The sequence below is a fragment of the Sitodiplosis mosellana genome, unplaced genomic scaffold (genome assembly GCF_009176505.1).
Source record: "Sitodiplosis mosellana isolate CC-2019 unplaced genomic scaffold, AAFC_SMos_1.0 Smas_scaffold_6197, whole genome shotgun sequence".
Lineage (NCBI taxonomy): Eukaryota > Metazoa > Arthropoda > Insecta > Diptera > Cecidomyiidae > Sitodiplosis > Sitodiplosis mosellana.
The window spans coordinates 2,885,253-2,906,959 of NW_022601438.1; the positions used below are offsets into that span (position 1 = coordinate 2,885,253).

Genomic DNA, 21,707 nt, shown 5'->3' on the forward strand with positions numbered 1-21,707 from the left:
AGAGAGAGAGAGAGAGAGAGAGAGAGAGAGAGAGAGAGAGAGAGAGAGAGCGAGAGAGAGAGAGAGCGGGGGAAGACGAGCGCGCATTGCTTAAACGGACACATGTGGCCGTTTTAATGTGCTGTTGTCAACAAGGGAACCGAGTAATGGGACCCACATGGATGTATAAAACCATGCGCGCGTTCTCAGTTTGCTTTTTCTTCTTAATGAATGGAATCGTGAAGTGCGCGCGATGCAAAGTCAGTAAATCAGTAGGTAAGAAATGTTAGAGATATGATAATTCTAAAATGTTCGCTTCTTCGCTCCAGCATGAAATTCCAAGTTGAACAGAAGACGCGAGGACGGTGACGACAGCAAATGGAAAATAGCCAATCCCTATGAGAAATGATCCATGCAATTTCAGTGCAACTGGCTGTTCAAGAGATAAATCAAATGGAATTGAAAGTGAGCCGACCGAGTGGGTGAACAAGCGCGCGCGCGCTTCCACTCACACGCTCTTGGATTGCTGTACTGTTTTTTTTTTGGCATCGTCATCACACATTTTACAATGGCTGGCGAAAAATTAGTTAATTAGATTATAGCTTAGAATAATTAATGGAATTACGGCCCCAGAATCGGCTTAACATTCAACGGCAAATCCATTTGTTTATTTGTCATGTTGTTGTTTCTTTTTCAATCTTTCGGCTATTTCTGCAGTTTCAGCATTGAAACTCATTGATTTTTCCGCTTTTAAGAAAATAAAATTAAATCCGACGAATTTCTGTGCATTCGCCAACTTACCCAAAATGGAATTAAGCCAAGTTTGATGTCATCTTTAATAGCCTCTTCTAGAGCAGGTCCACGCAATGCCAAATTCTCATCCGATTCAATGAATCGCATTCGTACCAAACCTGTGCAAATGCATCACAGATAATTGAAATTCACCAAAAATGAATGAATGAATTAGATTTTTGGGTAGGATTTACGCACCGATTAAAGCAGCCTTTTCAACACTTGAATGTGATTGATCCGAACAGTATGCCACCAGACGAGCATTTATCTCGGAGTCCTGAAGACCAGGCGTTCGTTCGTGAAAACGTCGTATCGCCTGAGTTCGACCCGCTAATAAGCACACCAACGTCGATTCCGATGCCGTCGTTTGAATCACACCACCACCTTTGCTTTTGCCGCCTGTATGCAGAAAATCATCGGGCAATCCAATCATTTTTCCCAGCCAATTCATTACAATTGTCTCAAGCTCGGTACAGGCCGGAGATGATGCCTGCCAATTAATCCATTTCATTATTATTTTTTGAAACGCAATGAATGTTCTATTGATGAAACACATTTTATTCATTGAAATAAAAAAGAAGAAATGTGATGAAATAGTATGAAAATTCGGAATTTTACAAATTTGAATTTCATTTCTATGGAATTTCACAATTCTATTTAATTCTTTAAATGCAACACCTAAAATTCGATTGAAATCCAACTCACCCAGGTGAAGCCAAGGCAATTAATAGCATCAGCTAACATATCGCCAAGTAAAGATGGTCCAGAATTCAGAGCCGGAAAGTAAGCGTGCATGTGTGGGCTTTGCCAATGTGTGATACCTGGCATGATGACCCGTTCGATATCAGCAAAGATATGATCCCATTCCTCTCCCTCCACCGGTGCCGACTCGGGCAATAGATTTCGCATATAGCCCGGCTGAACATTTGGAAAAACTCGACGATCCCGAATATTTTCCAAGTAATCGGCTATATAATCCACCATTTCCTTGCCTGAAACGGAAACAGTAGCAATTCAGTGTCCAAAATCTGCGAATGTTCTCGTGTTTCGAACACATTCAAGTTATATTAAATAAAATACGTTTTGATTGTGAATCCAGTTTGTATCATTTTCGATGGAAAGTTTGTACGAACAAAATAATCATGTTTGAAATTGTCTTTGCCCAGAATAAAGAATATAAAATGCAGTGCATTGTGAATGGGGGCAAATGTTTCATCACAACATGTGAAACCATTTGTGTTGCTCGTTGCTGGCTGGCTGACTGGTTGGTTTGAGTGAAATTTTTTAAATTAGATCAAAAAACCATAAAACGGCTCAACGGATCAACCCTTTCCGTTTGCATTTCATTGAGACATATAAAATGCCTGATTTAGGAGGAAATCTCTATCTCCCTCTTCCACTGGTTCTTTCTGCTGCTAGTTTCACGCAGTTGTTTAATAGAATCAACATGAGAAATAGAGAAGGAGAGAAAAAACGACAATATTTTCAACTAAACTAGCATCGATGCCATTGTTTATTATTATCATCCGGTCGTTTGCTTGGATGTTGCATATCGTTAGTTGCCACCTACTTGCGATGGTGCAAATTATCTGAATAAAAATCCACAACAATTTGCTTTGATATATACACATTTGCATTTTACGCTACCCTCCGGACACAACTGTCAGCTAGCACACACACTCACATGCACACACACATGTACGTTAGATAGAGCTTATGAGTGAGGCAAAAAGCAGTTATAAATTTATATGTCTTTATTTGCGCGTGGCGATTGTTTGCCACTGCATTTGATGTAAAGAGGATTTGCAACTAAATATCCATTAAGCCGAGCGAAATGCGAATGATGGCCATTTGGAAACGATTTCCGTACGTTTTCTCTGTTCTGGAAGAATTAATAGGAACGAATTGCGTCTGAGGATTTTTTGTTGTTGTACATCTGCATTTTATTGAGAATTGGACGCTCAATGATAACCAGAAGGAGAAGAAGAAGAAAAATTCAATAGAAAATCAAATGCAGTGTGCTTGTGTGAGAAAGATTTAAATGGAACATTGTGTGTGTGTGTTTTTTTTTTTCTTCGTCGTGTCAGTTTTGCGTAGGCCGACTGGATTTCGTCATAAATGAATGCGGAAGAAATGGGCGCGAGTTATCTGTGACTTCTTTTGTTCGGTTGGTTATTGTGGTAATTTTCGTCTGCGTTTGAATAAATAAATCGTTAGCATTTTCATGAGATGCATGCCCCAACATGATCGCCATGACGCCACAGCCAGCGCAAAGTACACAATGTGTGCATGTGTGTTTTGCTTTATTGGTTGTTTAATGGTTTAATAAAATGTTTTGGTGTGTAAATAGAAAAAAGAGGGTTTAACCATCGACAAACTTAAACCTCAATTTCAAATGGACGCTTCGTGCTTTGTGGAAAAACTATGCAAATGTCTATATTATTCGGTGTCACACACGGATTTCTTCTTAGTCGGAAGAGCTTTATGGTTTTGGTTTGGTGGCGCGCGAGCCAACGGTACGGAATAAATACACGGTATTTACATGCAAATCAATCGCTTGATCAAATTTCACAGCTCATAAAATGATTTACAACTTGAACCTGTACCAGGCTTAAAAGTATAAACTATAATGTGGTGAATTGCATTTGCACCTCACACACAATCACTCGCACTCAAACACACAAAAGTACACTCGTTCAAAAGAAATGGTTGTCCATACTTGACTCAATGTTGTTAAAAAATGCATCATTTTGGAACAACATATTTCTTCATTCGATTCCTTCGACTCTGTCTCTCATCGCTTCTCTCAGCCATAACATCAATTATCTGGCGGCGGTCTCTCTCTCTCTCTCACTTTATCATCATCGCGTACAGCCTCTCTAGCATATATTAACGCAATAAATTTAACAAACAGACAACCGAACCCATAATCCCGATGTACGATCATCATAAATTCATGTTTACGCATTGTAGTACGAGCGAATAACTGGAAAAGATGAAAGACAAATACCGTTCGCGTTCGCGTTCGCGTTCGCATACACAACCAACTGCGCTCGTTCGCTCTTTCTCTGCCACCAGTCCAACAATATCCACCACACTTCAACTGCATGGAATGAAAGATTTCAAACAACAACAACAGCAACAGCACAAAAACAGAATATAAACGTTTCGGTTCGATTGAATGCAATGAAAAAATCACGCGATTGCACATCTTCCAAGAAGTTGTGAAACAAAAGAACAAAATAAAAAACAAAACAAAAAAAAAAGAAGAAGAGGAAAATGGAGGAGAAAAAAAACAAGAACACCGATTCATATATATGGCTTTGGCGACAACGTCAAACCGTTTTGTAATTTTATATACTGACATAAATCGACAACAACTTGTTCTACCTATTGAGAGAGAGAGAGAATCTGGCCGAATGAGCCAAATCACAACACAACACAGCGCAAAGTGGTCGTCGTGGTGCAAACAACATCATCATATCAACCGTATCATCGAAACAATAATAATAATGAGAAAAAACCGATTGAGAATGAGCTTACCATGTTTTCTGTATTCATCGAAGTTCATTTTTAATGCGAACGCGCGTTCGTTTCTACTTGATTTCGATTTGGTGATTGCGGTCCCCCTGCCTTTGCAGTCCACCTCTGTGCTTGTCTGCGCTTCACGTTCTCTGCTAATAATCTTTTGCGATTATGATTAAAAATCGATATGATTGGTACAGACGTGGCGGTGCTCTCACGTATTGTAAACGCACACGGGGTGGGATCAGGTTGCTCTGGAACTGTGCACCGCTGTAATTGAGATTGCAATGCAAAGATAAAATAGAATCAAATCACAAAAAAATAGCGAGAACAATTTCCGTACAACTGAATTAATTACAAAACAACGCTGTGCGTATTCCCATTCGATTATTGGCACTGTGAGAGCGGGCGTGAGCGCTCGCACGCGTACGCTAGATCACTTAATTTGAAATTCACAATGCAATTCAATCAGATAAGACAAACACTAAACACTGAATCAATTGAAATATGTGTGTTGCTGTTGCGTGCGTGCAATTGCTTATGATTGTCGCTTTTGATCGCTTGCGAATTAATAACAAATTGAATGCACTTGACACTATGCCTGATAACATTGCTTATCAAACGGATGTGAATACCATGTTTTTTCGTTGAGATTTTCGCGTGAAATCGTCTAGAAAGATTGACTTTTTTTTCTCTCTCTATATATTTGTCTGTGCACTAAAAATTGTTATTTGACGTTGGCAATATTCACGTTGCTTCTGCCTGTTTTTGCAACTGAAACACATTACCATTTTTAACTAGTGCAAAAGGTGTGACAGTTGCAATGGACTGGAAACAAGATCGATAATTCAACATTGGTATGGCTTCATTTATTCAATAACCCCATAAATAGACACGGACAACGGTGAAATTATGCAATTTTCACGTAAAATCCAGCCATTCTACGAAGTCTGACTGATTTTTCGTTTGAATTTGAACGACATTCACTGATAAGCTCTATTTAGTTCAAAGAAATTGCATTTTCCTTTTATAGAATGTACGCGAACATTGAAGAGACGCACTTTTGTTTTTCGTGGTATTTTGCATACGATGTTGCAATGATTTTGATACACGATGAATAATAATACACCGCCAAAGACTGACTTGTTTGAATTCAATTTCCATGATTGATAAAAAAATAAATAATACAAACGGAGATGATTGATAAAATTGTGAATATGATCCAATACATTCTTGTGATATGAATCACATAATTTATCCATGTGACAAGGCACCCATGAACCATTTTGGCCGCATTTTTCTAGTGGAATTTAACTTAGTTGCCATTTTACTACAACTTTCATCATCAACTTCAAACGTGCATTTATATTTTTTGGGGACAAATTGTTATTGCAGATTTGTCCAAGAAAGAATTCTTTCTAGTTCGAACATTTTTGAAAGCCAATTTAATCTTCACAGCCGAATTTCTATCATTTCAAAAAAAAAATGTAACTCGAAATAAAGTGTCTCTTAACGCTTTTTTTCATTTTTATTTTGAATATGGCAAATATTTCAACTCACTTTACACATACTTTTGGTATATAAACGCGTGTGTATTTTTCAGTTTTATTCGAATGGAGCATGGAATATGAATCATCACTTGAACTGAATATCTGGTGTCAATTTGTCCAATCCTTCAACCATATTTCTTTGTGCGTGAGTAATTTAAAATCAAAATCCCGTTGAAAAAGAGACATTTGATGGAGTTGAAAGTCTTTTATGAAAATCATATCATAAAATAAATAGACTTGAGATGCTTATATGTTCCTGTACTGCCTGCTGTACTCAACTATTCGACAGACAGCCAATGTAAAAAGTTCAATAACACCAGACATTGTACGTTAATTTGAATAAAACGGAGAAAAAAAAGAATTTCATGCAAAGCACTACTTTATCACATTTGGCAAATGACCAAAAATGCTGCCAAAAAAAAAACTACTTGACGTGATTCGCATTGTTGGGCGTCCATCATATATTCTAAATAGTAAATTTGATTGGATCATTTTTTGTTTGTTTTTGATTATAATTTATTTATTTATTTATTTATTCAATTATCTCTGTGTGGGCAATTATTGGGGAAACCACACAAAAAACCCATTTTCGTTTTATACATTTTAAAGTTAGTATGATTAGTGGGCCCTATCGCACTCACATAAAAAGATAATTGTTGCATGATGGAGGAATTGTTACGTTTTCTTATTAACCTATAGTTTTCATTAATTTTGTATGTTGAAGTCGTGTATGTTTGACCAGTTCGCATTAAAAAAATATTTTGTAACCAAAAATGAGACAATCATATTTGATGTCTTTTATCTGTTTGTTTTCATATTTCCTTTTTTTATTGTTTGTTGGTTTTTTTTATCTTTTCTTCCTCTTTAATACTTCGTTTTATTTTAATTTTGCTTTTTTGTGTATTTTTCAATTCACCTTCGTTTTTTTTTATCCCTTATTTATTAAGTTTCACTTGAGGTCCTTTCTTAGTTCGATTTGTTGTGGTAATTGGTTTTTTTTTCTTTTTTTTATATTCAAATCTTTATATACATAAATCAGTACCTATGTTAATTGGTAAATGATCATTTCAATGCTAATACTTGAAAAATAGCTTCGCTTGTGAATTAAATAAATATTTTGTGTGTGTGTGTGTGTGTGTGTGTTCGAAGAAAGTTCTCGCGTTGTAACACCACGATCATGATCTCATAATAGCTCCCTTTCATGCAAAAGAATTTCTTAACTAAACGAAATGCGGTTGTACATTGACTCAGTTTGGGTGCGCACATCAATCGAGTATGTGATGTCACTTCTTTGGTCGGTTACTCACACCGTAACCCGAAGTGAGTTCGAAGCAGTCAAATAATTCACAAGTTGCTAATAAAAGATTTTTTTTTTCAAATTCACACTTTAGGTGATTAGACATGCCAAACATCTTCAACGTCACACAATGTTTGTGTTGACGCCAAACAATGAACTCTTTTGATTTATGATGATAAATCTCGCAAAAAGGAAAACATTTCCAGCTAAACCGATTCGAACATGAATTCTTTGATTTGGACATCCTTTTCTGATATACGTCAGAATGTCGTAACGTCGCATAAATTGATGCGGAAATTTTCTGCTTGGTCATATGACATGAAATATTTCTTAGAAATCACAAATATTCGGAAGAAAAGTTAGTTTGCTCAAAAAATGTGTCATAATTTTTGTTCACGTCATTTTTCCAAGAAAAGATGCGAAATAGAATATAATTTAATACAGTTTTGTGACAAGTTGAGATTTTAATTTCAATTATGTACACAATTTGGACCTTTTTTTAAAAATAAAATTCAATGAAATTACTTACGCTTGGGTGAGTGTTGATTGTACTTTTCACTTCACAAACAGAGTTATGAAATAAAAATTCATTTTTTGTATTAATCAATAATAAAACGAATTCTAGGTATTTTGTTAATAATAAAATAAATTCTAATTGAGAATTCTTGAAATGTCTGTTAAGATGTGGCTTGATTTTGAAAAATAAATCAAAAAAGGAGAAACTCGTATGGTCAACACGCGGAAACAGAGAAAATCCAACTGTTTGATTGTCCCGGAGAAGACATCCTTTATATATGCTCGGTGCGTTTGGCTATTTAGTTCAATTTCATGATGTTTCCTCATTGTATCCCTTCTGTTAGATGTTGTCCATGAGAAAAACAGTCATACTTAAATAGAAAACCATGGAAAATTGTATCAAAAAACGAAATCTTCTTGTTTTTTTTTTCATATCATTAATTTGATGACATGATTCGAACCGCCCCGTTGCTGGTTGAGTTCTTCAACGTTGGCCAATCCATGTGGCAGTAGAGAGGTGATTACATGCGCAGTGTATTAAATTCCATGCGATTTGGTGAACCAAATGAAAATGCCAACAATGCTCCTTCGCACTCAAGGTTCGCCGCTCTTCACTGGTGCCGTTTATCAGGGTGCGTTGCCACTACTGCAATCTTTCGTTTGTTCATTCGTTCGAACACATGTGAAATAGCATCAATTCAATAAACCATTTCCATAAACACAATCTTGTCGTTCATTTTTTCTAAATAATATTATTTTCGTGCCTGCAACTATATCATTTCGCAGCTCCATTTAGTCTGACGAAGCAATAAAAATGCCAGTAGTTTTTGAGCATCATATTGTTTAATCCATTCAATATTTCCATCCACTTGCAACATGTGACGGTTTGTTGAATTTTATATGCAAAATTATTCACACCCACTAAATTACCATTTCGGCTGGAGCTTACAACGAAAAAGTGTTAAATTGGTAAATCATTTTTATTTGGTTCTTTTTTTTTGGCTTGAATTACACGTTGATCATCTTACGCGATTCCATTGAACAACAGTTGAAAATATGCAAAAATCAGTTAAATATCCTTTTGATCTGCTGCTCTGCCGTGTGTGTTTATGCGTGTGTTTGGGAAAGATCTCTCGGAAGAGTGTTCGAAAATAAAAACCGATCATAAATGAATAATAAAATGCTGAGAACTGAATTTTCTGATTAATCCGAGATGAATGAATGGAATTGTGCTAACTGTAAAATGAAGAAAAAAGAAGAGGAAATATGCAACAAATTCAAGACCAGAAGGTAGCTCCTGGTGTTTTTCTCCTTCATTCTTTTCTCGCATTTCACACACAACATACCAACGGAATCCGACAGGAATATTCTGAGTATCGTTTATTGCAAGTGAATAATCGCGTTACAAACACAAAGTAAAATAAACAATTTCAAACCAGAAAAAAGCACAAAACCAACGACAATTTATCTGGCTGAAATATCTTTGCGATCAAAGTGAAAATATAAGCCTCAATATGCAATTCATCAGAATCATACCATAAAACGACATCAAAATGTGGCATTTTAATTTCACTTGGTTCAATGGTTTTCGGGCGTTACCTGAGCCTTTTCGCTAAGAGTCCATTTTGCAATTTGACCTTTCGCTATCGGAAGTACATTTTCGTATTTTTCATACGTAAGTTTCTTTTCACACAAAAACATATATGTGTCAATTAAAAGCATTGAATATAGGCATTGGGTGAGTTCCATTTGTTGTGGTGCGACAGTGAAATGTTTATATGACAGATAATAAACAGTATTATGAATAACAAGAGATCAACAAGGTGATGCACGGAGCAAGAGAGCGGAACGAACGAACCAACGAAAAAGAAATGGATTTGATGGTCCTCCATCCAAATGTATGGAAGATGATAAAGCGAAAAGAGTATATGCAAATGATACGAAGCACGTAACATAATCAAGAGAATATGAAACGTATTGTTGATACATGCGAGTGCAGGCAGAGCCGAGTCGAGCAAAGCAAGGCAAAGAAATTGGTCAAAAGACTACGACGAACAAAGCGAGAACGGCGAATAACGACAAGAACAGCTAGCGAGTGTGACGGTAAGAACTAATTCATCAGGTACCGATCGCGAACAACGTATAACATCATTGGTGTTCACACATACGTGGGCTTGAGCCTCAATGTGTTCGTATGTGTATGTGTATGTGTATTTGTATGTATGAGTGAATGTTTATTATTCTTGACTTCTCTTCACTCTCGCGCATCCAACAGAAAATATATAGGTAGTACGTTAAACTCTCGACAAAAATTTACCGCTATAAACCTTGGGTCAACGAACGTACTCAGGCCGATATTTTATGTATTCTCTCACTCATGTGCACGACGACGCTCGTTGGCTGGCTGGCGCGAGCACACACACTCCATCGCTCAGCTGCTGCTGCTTTGCAATGACGAAGCTCGAACAAGAGAGATATGATGAAAAGAAACACAAAGATGGTGTAATAACGGCTCGTTCGTTCGGGAAGCAAACATGCTATAAAGAATTTTTACGTTGTTCCTTCGTTATTGTTTTTTTTTCTCTCTCGCGCGCGCATTGACGTTACCTTTTTCGGCAGTCTTATGATGATGTATCATTGGGAACGGATGATAACGAGAGATCGATAACAAACGAATCTCGTTTTCCGTTTCTTGCAACGGAACGATGCGGTGTGTGTATGTATGTGAATGCATTCATTTTATGTCTCTCGATGATGCACTTAGCATGTAATGTCATGCATGTTTTTTTCACTCGTCGACCAAATATCAACGAAAAAAAGGAAAAGAAATTGTTGACATGTTTCAGCGAAATTCAGTGTGATTTTTAGCATGCACACGTATTCTTCTAACGTCCGTATTCATGCACGTAATCTATTGAAATTGAACATGCGACACAGAGAGTTTGCGTGTGTTTTCGGCTAATGACACATGCCCAAACGAATCAAAAATAACCGTTTACCCACATTTTTGCCACCGCGCACTGCACCAACACCACGTCCAACGAACACAATTCTCGATTTCAGCTAACGAAATAATACTTTCGATGAATATACGGTATATTCTCACAAGTGAAGAATACAATGACCAGATAAAAAGAAAGAAGTTACCGTTAGTCAAAAAAAAATCGTACCGAACGCGGGTCAATAGCTTTTGATGGGCGTGAGCGTACAAGCGAGCGACCAAAACAATCAACCACACATCAATTCAACCGGTCAAAATGGAAACGATGCTTTTTTTCTCCTTCTTTTGGGAAGAGAACAAAACTTGATCAATGGAATGAACGAGACAAATGTGACGAACACTTTTTTCTCTCTTCGGATGGTTTTTAATTGCGGTGACATCGTTGTCAATGGATTATCCACAGAAGAAAATCCCATCTGGTATGTTTCCTAAAGATTCTTTAGAATGGCTGGTTTTTTATTTGGATTCAATTTGAAATCTTTTCTTGATCAATTTTGACATGACTTTTGTTTTTATTTTCCTTCTATTCGTTCTCAAGCAGCGTCAAAAATGCAAATAGAAACATTCTAATAGAACAACATTTCAGCTGTAATATTTTTCTGTTCCCTTTTTTGCGCTGACGCAACTGTGTCGACTTCGTCGTTATTACATATGCAAACTGTAATTAAGCCATTACGCAAGTGTGTGTCTCGGTAACGTATTGTATTATTACGGTATGAGGGTTACGCTAAGATAATTTCGGCATCTAATGGAAATAGAAAAGTGAGTTGCAATCGAACATTTGGCCACAAATAAAACGGTCTACTGCGTAAAATTCTACTCCATTTGCATATTTATTACGTTTGAAGAACAATCAGAAATTGTATTGAAACGAGAAATTAAGAGAGAGAAAGAGAGAGAGAGAGAGGAAGAAAATTCTACAGTGAAATTATATATGCACACAAAGAACCAGGTAGTGAAGTGTTTGAATGACTAGTTGAGTGCATGTATGTGTGTGTGTGTAAGGTGCCGGTAAATTTGTTGTTGTTGATATTTCGAAGCACTTTCGGTGTGCTCCGTTGTTGTTGTTAATATTTTGGTATATCCAAAATATTCGACGCACACCGACCCAACCGAAGAGTCAACAGCGAGTGTGTGTGTTTGGATCGTGTTGACCATGTGTATTTATGATGCGCGTACGTTCGCTTGGGCATGGTTCTTACGTTTGTTTTCTGAACTCTGTGCGAGAAAAAGATGATGATGAAGAGAGGCTATTGAACTTTTGGTGTTTGTGTTCACGAAAAAAAAAATCGTTGATTGCGTCCGATGGCGTAATAGTCGTTTGGTTCTTCGGTCAAGTATCGAAATCAAAAGAATGGAAACGCGATGATGATGTTTCGGGATGAATAGAATGAAAGAGAAGAAACGAACTGAGAGAAGAATCGAACGAATCAAAGTAACGAGAAAAGAAGGGAAAAAAAATACAAACCATATACGACAACTCAACAAATTTCCGCATTTTTTTTTCTCTTTCGCTTCTTCACAGTATTTCAGTAAAAATGATGATTCTGCGGAGCGTTACACAATGCTGTGAAACGGTTTTCTTCATTGAAGAGATAACCGAACGAAAAATCTGACAAACAAGATAAAATAAAGCAGATCAATCGAGTGTTGTCGTTGGATGCATGCAAATTCTAGAGTAGAACCTTCAGTGAAGATACCAAAAAAGAATGATCGATTGGTAGGCCAACAGGTGTTTGTGAGAAAATGGCACTATGATTGTTCAGCGAGAGCAACCAATATGCCATCGTTGGTAACACAAAATCTAAATTTTGTTGAAAATCACCTTATTGTTTTTGCTGTTGCAATATGCCATCATCAGATTTGGTGGTGAAATTATTTCTAAATATTCATATGTAATTGCGTGAAGCAACACGTTCATGCGTGCGAATGGTACTTGATTCATAGAATTCGCTTATTCATCAAAGCAGAAAATAGTTTGCTATCCGTCATTCGATGGCACAACGTGTGCAGACGCAGAATTTGATTTGTTGTTCTTTGTTTTAATTTGACTTTTGTTTGCGATGTTGTTTTTACCTTCTTCTCTGCATTTACCAGAACATTCCTAGACAGCGGCTCTCGTAGATTCAAATCATCTAGCGAATTGTGTGAGAGAAGCATTCCAAAAGTGTTGTTGTTGTTCTATTTTTCGTTTTCATATGCGAGAGAGAATAATGCTTTATACATAGAAAACATTTAAATGGTATTTTGGATATACGTTTGCCATGTGTTGTGATTGTGCTCTTGGTGCTTGATACTTGATGCTTTTTTCGTCGTTAGCTTTTCGATCTTGGCTTTGTGTTAATCCATTCTAGCACTTAGTTTTTGCTATCTCTCCCTGTCTCTTTCGGCATTTCTCTGTCTTTGTCACTCGTTCGTTCGCTCGATGCTTTCAAATGGATTACGGTCGTCGTCGTCGTCATCGTCGTCATCATCGATCGTATATATATATATGCATACGCTCTATACCGCCCGCCGTCTGTTTGTATGTATGGGCCCATGCCGTTGATGGCCTTTCTTCTGTTGCTTGGCTCTATCGTTTGTGTGTTGTGTGTGATGTGTGTTGCCTCTGTGAAATCGATCGATGCTTTTTGGTTACTGGCTCAACCGCACACAACTTGTAAATGCCGCGTATGTAACTGTATTGTGCTTAGCGCGCCAATGCTAGGCCACCAAATACCATTGCCATTGCTTTTACCGAACATGAGCCCGAGCGTGAGTTGTGTTGTTGCTGCTGCTGCTGCTGCTGCTTTTTTTCTTTCTCCATCGTTCTGTGTTGTCACATGTTGTGTGTATATTCATATTGAGTCATTTGGTTAAGGCCTTTTTGCTGATCTTTCTCTCTTGTTGTGGCGTGCACGGCCTCACGACCGACCGAACGAACGAATGAGCGAGTGAGTGAGCCAACGTACATGTGAATACAGCTCGCTCACTCGCTATCTCGCTCACTCTCTCCCGCTCGCTCGATACCAAACCGCTCTCTCAACCATATTTGTGTGTTTGAGAAAAGCCAAATGTATGCAGCGATTAATGTATGTATTTTGAAAGAGTCAATAGCAACACCAACCGAATATATCGTGTCGGCAGCCAGCCAACCAACAACAACAAAAATAAACAAATTCAAGTGCGAGGTGGTTCTCCAAAGTATCTTTTCGTTATTTTCTTCCAGTTAGCATCTGATTGCTTGTTGGTTGAGGTCACATACCCCACACCATTCGATCATCGCTCGTTCTCGTTGTGGCCTGTGCATTGTTTCGGATTCATTTATTTTTCTTCTGTATAATTTTTTTTCTGTTTTTTTTTTCTCGGAAAGTTTGCGCGCAACGCCATCGATCACTTGGGTGTAAGTGTTTAAATCAGCGAAAAAAGAATTGATTGTTAAGAAAATATCCAGAGAAAATCGCAATCAAATTGGCCGCAACGAAAATGAAAAGTGTCCGGAAAAGCGTATCTAAACCATTTAACTGTGCATTCGTTTCGATTTTACCATCAATTTATCACGAAACATTCTACTTCAGAATCATTTGGTTTCATGTTGTTAAGAATGAAATTTGAATGTGTCAATGAAATTGTTCTTTAGCATTTTCGAAAATCCATCATTCGATTCGGTTTGGCTTCACGTTCTGGCTAAATCGGTATACGCATAACCAAAGCCGGCCGAACTAGCGATCAATCAGATTCGGTGTTTGTTCTTTTATTATTGTTGAAGTGAGTTTCATGTATTTTGAAGAGTTTGTCTCTCTTTCGGTTTTCGTCTTGGCCGATGCAGTCGGATGGGTGCGCGAGCGAGCATTGCTTTTGACTCACAATATTCACCGCTATGTGCCACGGTGTGTCTCCGGAGTGTCCGTGCCGATCGAAAATGGTGAATGTCGTGAGAGTAGTGTGCATACGTGTGTCTGTGTGTAGTTCCAGCGCCAAGCATTAAATCGGTACGAGAGAGTGAGAAAGCGCGCGCGTGTAATCACAATTCTTGTGTACAGTGCCGTAGAGAATGTTGTTTCTGGTTTTTTAATTTTACCGAATGTGCTTGTTGTCTCTTGATCTCTCTCGCGCGCATCATCTTCGTCATCGTCGTCGTCGTTCTGTTGGTGGTTTCAGTGGTGCACACACATTAGATATTATTTTGAAACCAGCTTCGTACGAAACCGACCGTGTGTTCTGATTTTTCTTCTTTTCTGTTTGGTGCGCTTTCGGAAAAACCGTTTTGTCTTCTTCGATCGAGTTTTGTAATTTTCTATTCTCTGTGCCGTTCGTGTGTTCGTTCTTCCTTTTTTCTTTTCTATATAGTTTTTTTTTTGCTTCGCATTTTTTATTTCATTCTATAATTCATTTTCGCTGCATGTTTTGCTTTCGACACTAGCAGAGAGAAATTGTGTGTGTTATATATTTTTCTTCCATGACATAACATTGCGATCTACCGCGTTTACGGTACTTTTTTCATAATTGTTTTCTTACAATTTTCGCATTTTCTGGTACGCTGTTTGTGTGTATGTCGTTTTTTTTATTCCACTGATTTTCAATTGAATTGAAGTGAGCGTCCGCGCGCACATTTATTTTTCGGATTTGTCGATCTCTCTCTCTCTCTCTCTCTCTCTCTCTCTCTCTCTCTCTGTGTATTTTGTGGTGATGTACACGCGCGCGCCATATTTTTTCTACTACATTTTCCGTATAATTCACCATTTTTAATCTAACAATTTCTTTTTTCTCTTTCTCTTTCTCGCTTGCAGTTTTTCTACTTCTGTGTTCTGTTCACGTTATCGTTCAATTGTCTCGAAAAGAATTCTTCTGAGTGCAAACAAGAGGACAAAGAAGAGGAAGAAGAAACAGAGCAAATGCTGGATTTAATATGAACATCAACAACTAAAACGAACTGTAATTATCAACTTTGATTGGGTGATTCTTTTTTGTATATCTGCAACGAAGTAACAACAATACCAACGAGCAAGAAAAGAAAAACAACGAATATCTATTTGATGTGCTAAATGGACTCTGATCTTAATGGCGCATACTTTAATGGGTGAAGACAATGCGATATTACACGTGCTCTGTTAAATGGTTTGGCTGTGTTGCATCACCGCAATGCTTGTTTCAATTGGTGCATGGTCAATTTTGATCGTGGCATTGTGCTAACCGCAAAAAAGTAAAATATCAAACTCCAAATGAGAGTACTAAGTCGGAAATGAGAGTACTGAAACTTATTGGAAAAATGCTCAACGCAACCGAAATTTGAAATAAGTGACATGTGAACAAAAATCAATTCATGAATGTGATTGAACAACTAAGTTATGAAGGAAAAGTAAATTAAGTTATGAACAACCGATCAAACGATAAATAAGTGAATAATCGATTAACTGTGACAGCGACATTTTCAAAGTGCCAAAATATCGAATTGAAGTGTGAACAAATTTTTGCCCAAGAATTGCCTTTTCAAAGTTTTTTAAAAGAAAACAAGGATTAAAAGTGAATGAAAAAACGGTGACAATTCAAAGTGTCGTGTGTAAAGTGTGGGAAATTGACGTTCTCATTGTGTGGTGCAGCAAGAAAATTACATGGATCATTTACCTTCATTCGGTTGGATTTTGTAGAATACGAACGCAGCAAAGATGCCCAGCACAATACGAGGTGAGTTTCATTTAACATGTTCATTCAATAAACACCATTCGATGAATGACTTTTGATTCATTTGATAAATTGTGCGCATTACGATCTGTAAACCGAAACCGAATACATGTCGATCGTTGAGCCAATGCCACCAATTTAAGAGAAGGAAACGGTGTTTCTTTGTATCATAACGAACAGTTTGTAGATTATTTCTAGGGAAGTTCTATGCTTATTCAATCACATTAGAACGCGTTTCAATCGCTATTTGTCATGATCATTCGTTACTCATCAATCTATCTTTAGCTGTTGATTCGTTTAAAAATAGAGATTCGTGAGTCATCATGAAGAGTTCATTGATTCCATTTCTTGAGGTGAAATTCATATGCGAAAACTAACAGACGGAAGAAACTTCTAGTTTGCTCATTCGAATGATATTTCTTCAATTGTTTGAAATATCTTCGAAATGAATGAACCAGAATTCATATATGAACTCATGTAACTTTATATGTATATGAACTAAAATTACTCTCAACATCACACACACACACAATTGCCAATTCTAAAATGAATGTAATCGCGATTGGATAATGTGTTTTAATGAGAAAAATACAGTGAATTGAAGTCAAAAGGTGCGATAAGAAATTAGGTAACCCATTTACTTTTTTTCGAACAAGAAATAACTTAATAGCGCTACATGACGAAAGAATTTTCCGCGAAAAGAATGGCGAATAAAAGTGGAAAATAGAAGAAAAGAACCAGGATATAGACACACACGCAAAAAAAAAAAAAAAACAGCAACAACAGAAAAGTGCATGCATGTTTCAAGTTTATTCGCATATTTACTTGGCTCATTGTTATTTTTTCGCTCTTTATCTTGTTTGAGAGATGGTATTCAAGCAACAGAACCAGCAAACGATCTATGGAAGGCAGAGAATAGTTGAATTGTTTCAATTTACTCATTGATGATTTTTTGTGTTTTGGCAATTTTCATCAGTTTTAAATTGCCTGTCACGATCAACATTCGAAATTGTCAAAAAGCGCACAGTTATCGGCCGACACGATTACATTATGTTAGCAAGCCGTAATGTGAAAGAATACGGTAAATCAGCGAAATGGGAAATAAATGAACGAGTCAAAGTTAAAATGTGTTTTTGATCGGTGGAGTCAAGCACACAGCACGCATACAACTGTTTAATTCTTGTTTAACTACTTCAGAGCTCGTTTACACTCCGTTTTGTAATTGTTTCTTCATTTGCTGGTTCGCTTTTGCGATCGATGTTCAGCGTGATCATTCTGCACGCAAGCGAATCCTTAACATACATATTCTCTATCTCTCTATCACACAAACACATACAAATGTGGTAATTAACACAATTCCTGAACCCCGATCAATCCTAAAAATGATGACGATTCCATGTAATCTTTCGGTATTTCAACGTTGTTTCAAACAGTTCTTTCTTTTCCGACAAACCGAAACTCGATTCTCAGCATGCGTCCCAATATTTTCTCATCTGATGGAAATTTATGCAGTCGAATCGTAGCATCGATTCCATTGAGAATGTCGGTGTGTCTATATTACTTGTGTGTACATTGCACATTTCAGCCCGATCTGCCGTACTAACGACGATGACAACAACAAAATGCCATAGTAAATAATCACCGGCACAAAAACAACAAACGAAGTCAAAACATGTTCATTTCAGCGGGAGAAAAATGGCCAATAAACACAAGACACAAAAAATGGTCATGAACAGAGTGAAAAACGCGGCGTGCACAAGTTGTCTCTTTATTGTTTGATCGAAATGAAAGAGACCTACCTATGAAATGTACAGTTAATTCTTATATATTTCGAATTGGCATTCACATTCACTCAGAATGAGAACGGGACGAGAGAAGCCAGAGAGAGAGAGAGAGAGAGAGAGAGAGAGGAGAAGAGAGAGGGAGAGAGAGGAGAAGGGAGAGAGAGAGAGAGAGATATTGAAGAAAAAGCGCGTAAAATGACGCATATTTAAAATTAATATGGATTACGCGACGAAGCGACGGAAAAGAACCGACTGCACTTGATAGACAGTCGACAGGTCTTGGAAAGCACACACACAAATCAAACTTGCCATATTTTTTCCGATGACCAGCGAGCTCTAGCGTACGCGTAGAAAGAGACGAGACCAAATGAGAGAAAAGTTGTAAACAAAAAAGAAGAAACAACAACAGCATATAAACACATCGTTTCCTTATGCATGCGGTTTTGATTGACGCAATTTTAATTGGAAAATGAAGTGACAATCTCGCTTGAAGATCTCCGACGTCCCGTTCGCCGGCCTCGGCCATGCAATATCTCTTCGATGTTCTTTTTCTTCTTATCCTTCTCATTTCTGCAACGTTCGATTTGTACCAATTTGCTGGTTGTTCACAGCACATGATAGGGCCTGTCATTGGCGTATACATGTGTCATCAGTTCAAATGATGAAGTTGTTCTTTTTTTCCCCGCAAATTCGCAAAGGAATCACTTATAAAGTTGATATCAAATGAGCCTCCCTCAAATCACGACTTAATGCAGCACAACCATTGTCGCGCAACTGTGCGATATTCTATTTGGTTTTGTGCAAACGATGCAAATAAATGTAAACAAAGGGGGCCACATCATCAAGATATTAAATTGAGACTCTCTCAGCAGACCAATAGGTCGTGCAATGTTATCAATATATTTGATTCTCATCATCATAGCACACTTGAGATGAAGAAACGATGCAAAGAAGAAAAAAATCTAAAAGAAAAAGAATTTTGCGCAATGAGCGCGATTGGAAAGGCGTAAGTTTGGGCTTTCTCTTTTGCTAATGGCGCGTTACTCTGCGAACCATTAGCGACACAAAGGAAAATCCCATTCAGCATAAATGCACGTGAATGCCATGCATATATGCACAAAACAATTCGGCCCAGCCCGAAATGCATGCGGCGAACAGCATTCGAAACGTAAGCATAAATTACCACAAACATGCCCGGAATCTTTGGCGAAAAATAGCAATAGCAACAATGACGATGACGATGATGATCATGATGAAGAAAACAGGTAAACACAGATACCAACTAATACGTAAAGTAGGATAATTACGGGACTTTGACATATAATGGCTAAGAGAGAGAATGAACGAAAGAAGCAATGCTAACCAGAAAGAAAAGAAACGAGCGCGCGCGCGCGTGCGCTCACACATAAAGAATCAACCGAAACAAGATGGTATGTGCGAAGTTATGAGTGATGTTATTGTTTGTTCGTTTCAATGGTAATACATTTGGAATATTTATTAAATAATTGAAAGATTGGCATGGCAAACACGATTCGCGCCTAACCGCAACTAGCTAAGCTGCTGCTGTTGATGCAGGCACTCCACTCTTATCCGACTCTATTCATTTCCAATTACATTCAACACAACAACATCGATTTTTTAAATGAAAATTTTTGTTTCGCTAATGCGTTTCTTTTGTCATACAGTCGTAACTTGGCGATATTCTTGTGTTTTTTTCCATTTCTCCTGCATTCCTCACAGTGTTACACTCACTTACGGCCGATGCGCGCCGGAATTCTAGTCGTTCGCCCAGTTTCTGCATGGCCAAATTGTGCAAATCACTTTTTTGTTTCTTCAGAATTACTTGTGCCGATCCAGCAGAAAGAACGTCGTGTGTTCGACTCGATGAACTCCAAGTTTGACTTGCCTGAACTTTCGAAGCCTCAATATTTTTTTCTTTTGCAACTGAAACGGAGATTTTTTTTTTTTTTTTTTGGTTTCGGTACTTGAGATCACTGAAGTTTAAAGTTCAAGCGAATGCAAACGATTTCACGAATAATCATTTCCAGATATTCTGTGCCGTGTTTTTTTTTTGCCCCATTCGTCACGTTCATTTCTGATTAGATTAGAATAAATGTGCATGGTTTGCAGTCAATACGGAATCGATTTGGAACTCATCGATTTCTCTACAGAAATTTACCTAGATTTCAAAGTTAGAAATTTAAACTGGGTCTTGTACTAGAGGAAACTACCGAAATGCGTAAACGCATATACATGCAGAGCAAATATTCAAATAACTCATAAAATATAGTGCGTATCCGCAAATAAAATGCATATGTACCGATGGAAATAAAAAAAGCGCATTAATTGGTCGCCGAACAAAGCAAAACATATTTGTAATATAACAATGACTCTATATAGAAAAAGCTGCACTTCGATTTGTTCGGTAACCAATTAATGCACTGTTTTTATTTTCAGCAAATCATATGCTATATGCAAATATTTAGATAGTTCAAATATTTAGATTTTTTGGGTTTGAGATGAACTTCTCCGTGGAGTCAGTTCGAAATTTTATTAAAGTATCTGTTGTATTTGGACTGTTGAATCTCATTTGAACCAGCATTTTTTTTAAATCAATAAAACTTTATGAGAGAGCAACCTTTTTCGAGTCAAAAGTTCTATAAATGCAAATTAGAGTTTAAATCTATAAAACCGATTTGATTATAGGAAAGTCATAAAAATCATTGGACAAAGAAATAATTTTTTCTGACGACAACAATCATGGTATCGTTCGAAATCAAAATGAACAATTTTTACCGGGCGCTTCCACTGTGATTTCCACGAATCAGTCCTGCATTGGAAAATAGTTCCTGCATCGTATCGATTATGGGCGCTGCTATGGCGTTGCAAAGCTTTTCCACCAACAAAAGCATGAATGTGTGCTAACAGAAAACGTGTCCAAATGTCCACTAAAACGACGACAACAAATCGTAATGAGTAGAAAATGTGTGTTCAAAAGTGAATTCGAGCGATTTACGCCGTAGATAATAGAAATGGATAGGGAAAAATGTTTTCCATCAACACGGGAACTCTTGAGATATGGATAAATGGTTTTATTTTCTACAGAAAAACAAACGCGCGAACGCCATCTTGAATTGTGCGGGTGAAGAGGGAGAGAAGGAGAGTATATGACGTGAAAATATGTGCATATGCATGACACTGCGTTTAAAAAGCATCGCATAAGAAGCAAACGCGCGCGCCAGTATGTGTGTGTATGTGTATTGAGGGTTTTTTGTTTATGAATTTTCCATATTCACGAAAGCATTTTCCGTACACAGTTAGTTATTGATTGCAGTGTATGGTTGTGTGTGCGTGTGAAAGAGCGATTGATGGGATCCGCGGGGAGAAGGCTAAATAACGGAATGCAGTTCGACGTGAAGAGAGATACCAAGAGTGCCATAAGTGCCACAACACGCACCTATACATGCGCAGCAAATGTTTTGGAAAATTGTGCGGCAATCGAAACTGATGGAAAATCGAAAAGGCACCGAGTACAACAAAAACAGAGATAGAGGGAGAGAGAGAGAGAGAGAGAGAGAGAGAGAGAGAGCAGATTTAAATGA

At 37.5% G+C, this 21,707-nt stretch overlaps 2 protein-coding genes across 2 annotated transcripts in view; one reads left to right on the forward strand and one right to left on the reverse strand.

Annotated features, from left to right (window-relative positions):
- The window catches only part of LOC129577252 (histidine decarboxylase), a 16,898-nt gene extending 11,803 nt beyond the window's left edge, over positions 1 to 5,095 (reverse strand). Inside the window, exons 1-5 of the mRNA XM_055463970.1 lie at positions 4,640 to 5,095; positions 4,315 to 4,566; positions 1,477 to 1,763; positions 970 to 1,261; positions 781 to 890 (exon numbers count right to left, since the gene is read on the reverse strand). Of these exons, the coding sequence (XP_055319945.1) occupies positions 781 to 890; positions 970 to 1,261; positions 1,477 to 1,763; positions 4,315 to 4,342 (717 nt within the window). The 5' untranslated portion in view covers positions 4,343 to 4,566; positions 4,640 to 5,095. The remainder of the gene's footprint in view (positions 1 to 780; positions 891 to 969; positions 1,262 to 1,476; positions 1,764 to 4,314; positions 4,567 to 4,639) is intronic.
- Positions 5,096 to 16,189: 11,094 nt separating this feature from the next.
- Positions 16,190 to 21,707, forward strand: part of LOC129577253 (probable nuclear hormone receptor HR3) — a 121,198-nt gene continuing 115,680 nt past the window's right edge. Inside the window, exon 1 of the mRNA XM_055463976.1 lies at positions 16,190 to 16,324. Coding sequence (XP_055319951.1) covers positions 16,306 to 16,324 — 19 coding nt within the window. The 5' untranslated portion in view covers positions 16,190 to 16,305. The remainder of the gene's footprint in view (positions 16,325 to 21,707) is intronic.